At 46.7% G+C, this 4,894-nt stretch overlaps 1 protein-coding gene across 1 annotated transcript in view; it reads left to right on the top strand.

The window, feature by feature from the left end:
- LOC130587298 (H-2 class II histocompatibility antigen, A-U alpha chain-like) overlaps positions 1 to 1,837 on the top strand; it is a gene marked incomplete at its 5' end in the record, with an annotated part of 9,125 nt that extends 7,288 nt beyond the window's left edge. The window contains 2 exons of the mRNA XM_057388275.1: positions 3 to 147; positions 1,653 to 1,837. Of these exons, the coding sequence (XP_057244258.1) occupies positions 3 to 147; positions 1,653 to 1,807 (300 nt within the window). The remainder of the gene's footprint in view (positions 1 to 2; positions 148 to 1,652) is intronic.
- Positions 1,838 to 4,894: the final 3,057 nt, after the last annotated feature.

The raw sequence follows: 4,894 nt of genomic DNA on the forward strand, positions 1-4,894 counted from the left end.
AGGGGGTTCTGGAGACCCCGTTCTACCCCGGCCCCGATAACACTTTCCGGAAATTCTCCTACCTGCCCTTCATCCCCGAGGACGGCGATTATTTCGACTGCCAGGTGCAGCACGAGGGGATGGAGAAACCCGTCAAGACGCATTGGGGTGAGGATGGAAAAAAAAATTGAGTTTTTTTGGGTTTTTCTGAATTTTTTTGGGTTTTTTTCTGGGTTTTTGGGGTTTTTTTTGGTTTTTTTTCTGTTTTTTTAAGGAGTTTTTCTTCATTTTTTTGGGTTTGGGGGTTTGGAGTAGAGTGACTGGTCAAGATGTATTGGGATGAGGGATTTTGGGCTTTTTTTAGGATTTTTTTTGGATTCTTTTTGTTTGTTTTTTGGGGCTTTTAAGGTTTTTTTTTGGCTTTTTGTTTTTCCTGGTTTTTGGGGGTTTTTTTGGGGGTTTTGGGGGGATTCAGGAATTTGGGATTTGGGGTGCAGCACGAGGGGATGGAGAAACCCGTCAAGACGCATTGGGGTGAGGATGGAAAAAAAATTTGGGGTTTTTTTTTGGTTTTTTAGGTTTTTCTTTCTTTTTAGGTTTTTTTCTGCTTTTTTTTGTTTTTTTAGGGTTTTTCTCTGTTTTTTTCTGTGGTTTTTCTTGGTTTTTTTGTGTTTTGGGATTTGGGAGTGGGAATGGTGTGGAGTGGCTTGTCAAGATGCTTTGGAGTGAGGAGAAAATTTGGGTTTTTTTGATTTTACAGTTTTGGGTTTTTTTAGGATTTTTTTCTGGTTTTTTGTTTTTTTGGGCTTTTTGGGTCTTTTTTTTATTTTGAGTTTTGGGGTTTTTGGATTTGAGGTGGGAATGGGGTAGAGCACGAGGGGATGGAGAAACCCGTCAAGACGCATTGGGGTGAGGGGAAAATTGGGGTTTTTTTGGGTGAAAAACGTGGGATTTTGGGGGTGGAAATGGGGGATTTAGAATGGGGGGAAATGGGGGAAAAATTTGGAAAAATGGGGTGGGAGAGGGGAATTTTGGGGTGGGATTGGGAAAGGGGAAAAAGGGGGGATTTGGGATTTTGGATTTGGGGCAGGAAAAGGGGGATTTGGGGTGGGGAAAAAGGGAAAAAATTGGGATAGGAAAAAGGGTCAGGAATGAGATGGGAATTGGATGAAAAATTTGGGATGAAGAAGAATTTGGGATGGGAGAAAAGAGCAGGAATGGGACGAAAAGTTTGGGATGAGGAAGAATTTGGGACAAGAATTTGGGACAATGAAGAATTTGGGATGGGAAAAAGGGTCAGGAATGGGATGGGAATGGGATGAAAAATTTGGGATAAGGAAGAATTTGGGATGGGAAAAACGATCGGGAATGGGACAAAAAATTTGGGATGAGGAAGAATTTGGGATGGGAAAAAGGGTCAGAAATGGGATGAAAAATTTGGGATAAAGACAAATTTGGGATAAGGAAAAATTTGGGATGAGGAAGAATTTGGGATGGGAAAAAAGATCAAGAATTGGACAAAAAATTCGGGACGAGGAAGAAATCAGAACGACGACAAATTTGTGAATTTTGGGGATTTTTCCCCGTTTTTTTTTTTTAATTTTTATTTTTTTTATTTATTTATTAATTTTAATTTTTTTTTTTTAAATTTTTATTTAATTTTTTTTTTTCAGAACCGCAGCTGCCGGCGCCGGTGTCCGAGGTGGCCGAGACGGTGATTTGTGCCCTGGGCTTGGCCGTGGGCATCGCGGGCATCGCCGCCGGCACCGTCCTCATCCTCCGCGGGATGAAGCTCGGCCGCGCCCGCGCAGCGCCCGGGGTGCTCTGAGAAACCCCAAAATTCCAGGAAATTACCCCAAAAATTGCTGTGAAAATTCCTGCAAAAATCCTGCAAAAAACCCCACAAAAATCCTGCAAAAATAAAAAAAATTCCCGCAAAATTCCTGCAAATTTCCTGCAAAAATAAAAAAAATTCCTGCGAAATTCTTGCAAATTTCCTGCAAAAATAAAAATTATTGCAAAATTCCCTCAAAATCGACTCTAAATCGGTCCCAAAATCTCCTCAAAATTCCGTAAAAATCGACCCCAAATCCCTCCCAAAATCTGCCCAAAAATCCCCAAAATTGGCCCAAATCGCTCCCAAAATCCCCACAAAATTCCACCCAAAATTGACCCAAAATCCCCTAAAAATTGACCCAAAATCCCTCCCAAAATCCTCTCAAAATTCCACCCAGAAATTCCCACAAAATTGACCCAAAATCCATCCCAAAATCCTCTCAAAATTCCACCCAAAATCCCAAAAAAATTCCCCTCAAAATTTCCATTGAAAAATCCCCTTAAACTGACCCAAAACGCCCGGGGTGTTCTGAGCAAAATCCTGAGAATTTACCCCAAAAATTCCTGTCCAGAATCCTGCAATTTTCCGGCAAAAATAAAAAAAAATCCTGCAAAAATCCCGCAATTTCCTGCAAAAATAATAAAAAAAAATCCTGCGAAATTCCTGCAAATTTCCTGCAAAAATAAAAAAATATTCCTGCGAAATTCTTGCAAAATTCCTGTGAAATTCCCCCCAAAATTCCTGCAAATTTCCTGCAAAAATTAAAAAAAATCTGCACAATTCCCGCAAAAATACCCCAAAAATTCCTGCAAAATTCGCAAAAATCCTGCAAAATTCTCGCAAAATTCCTCCAATTTCCGCAAAAATTACCCCAAAATTCCCACAAAATTCCTGCAAAAATCCCGCATTTTTGGGATTTTAGGGAACATTTTGGTGCCATTTGGGGACATTTCGGTGCCATTTGGGGACATTTCGGTAACACTTGGGAATTTTAGGGACATTTGGGGAATTTTGGGGAAATTTTGAGCGTTCGGGGTCATTTTGGGGACATTTTGGGGACATTTGGGGACATTTTGGGGACACTCCGAGCTCCGCGACCTTCTCAAAATGGCGCCCTCAATGCGCCGCCGGAAGTTACCACAGAGACCGCGGCTGCACCGCCCCTTTCCTGGAAGTGCCGCTCTGCCCCTCCTCGTCCCCATCTCTATGGTCGGTCCTCCAACCCAATTTTTTCGCATTTTTCCCGTTTTTTCCTGGATTTTCCCCATTTTTTTCGTTGATTTTCCCCATTTTTTCCCCCAAAACGCCTCAACCCCGCCGTCCCAACGTCCCCAAGCCCCGGGGGTGTCCCCTCGTTTCCCGGTGTCCCCTCATGTCATCCGTGACCAACGCCACCATCATGGCGCCGCCGGAAGTTACCACAGAGACGGCGGCTGCACCGCCCCTTTCCCGGAAGTGCCGCTCTGCCCCTCCCCGCGCCCAACTCTATGGTTGGTCATCCAACGTTATTTTCGCGCATTTTCCCCGTTTTTTCGCGGATTTTCCCCATTTTTTCGTGTTTTTTTCACATTTTCCCCATTTTTTCACCCAAAACGCCTCAACCCCGCCATCCCAACGTCCCCAAGCCCCGGGGGTTTCCCCTCGATTCCCGGTGTCCCCTCATGTCATCCGCGACCAGCGCCACCATCATGGCGCCGCCGGAAGTCACCACAGAGACCGCAGCTGCACCGCCCCTTTTCCCGGAAGTGCCGCTCTGCCCCTCCCCGCGCCCAACTCTATGGTCGGTCCTCCAACCCAATTTTTTCGCATTTTTCCCGTTTTTTCGTGGATTTTCCCCATTTTTTCGTGGTTTTTTCCCATTTTCTCCATTTCTTCCCCAAAACGCCTCAACCCCGCCGTCCCAACGTCCCCAAGCCCCGGGGGTGTCCCCTCGTTTTCCGGTGTCCCCTCACGTCACCCGTGACCAGCGCCACCATCATGGCGCCGGCGGAAGTCACCACAGAGACCGCGGCTGCACCGCCCCTTTCCCGGAAGTGCCGCTCTGCCCCTCCCCGCCCCCAACTCTATGGTCGGTCCTCCAACCCAATTTTTTCGCATTTTTCCCGTTTTTTCTTCGATTTTTCCCATTTTTTCTTGGATTTTCCCCATTTTCTCCATTTTTTCCCCCAAAACGCCTCAACCCCGCCATCCCAACGTTCCCAAGCCCCGGGGGTGTCCCCTCGTGTCACCCGTGACCAGCGCCATCATGGCGCCGCCGGAAGTCACCACAGAGACTGCGGCTGCACTGCCCCTTTCCCGGAAGTTCCGCTCTGCCCCTCCCCGCGCCCAACTCTATGGTCGGTCCTCCAACCCAATTTTTTCGCAGTTTTCCCGTTTTTTCGTGGATTTTTTCCGTTTTTCCTGTGTTCTTTTTTCCCATTTTCCCTATTTTTTCACCCAAAACGCCTCAGCTCCGCCATCCCAATGTCCCCAAGCCCCGGGGGCGTCCCCTCGCGTCACCCGTGACCAGCGCCACCATCATGGCGCCGCCGGAAGTCACCACAGAGACGGCAGCTGCACCGCCCCTTTCCCCGGAAGTGCCGCTCTGCCCCTCCCCGGGCCCAACTCTATGGTCGGTCCTCCAACCCAATTTTTCCCGTTTTTTCTTGGATTTTTCCCATTTTTTCGTGGATTTTCCCCATTTTTTCGGGGTTTTTTTTCCATTCTCCCCATTTTTTCCCCAAAACGCCTCAACCCCGCCATCCCAACGTATCCAACCCCCCCAAATTCAGGACACTTCGCGTTGGGGGGGAGGGGGCTGAGACCTTTTTATTTTGGGGACATTTGGGGACAAATTTGGGACATTTTGGGGGATTTGGGGACAAATTTGGGTATATTTGGGTATTTTGGGGACAAATTTGGGGATTTTGGGGATATTTGAGGGAATTTTGGGAAAATTTGGGGAATTTTGGGGACATTGGGGAATCATTTGTGGACATTGGGATTTGGGGACATTTTGGGGACAATTGGGGACAAATTTGGAGAAATTTTTGAGGGATTTGGGGACATTTTGGTGACATTTCGGTGCCATTTTTGTGC

This window comes from Malurus melanocephalus, unplaced genomic scaffold, assembly GCF_030028575.1.
Source record: "Malurus melanocephalus ecotype Western Australia unplaced genomic scaffold, MMel_1.1 scaffold_1728, whole genome shotgun sequence".
Lineage (NCBI taxonomy): Eukaryota > Metazoa > Chordata > Aves > Passeriformes > Maluridae > Malurus > Malurus melanocephalus.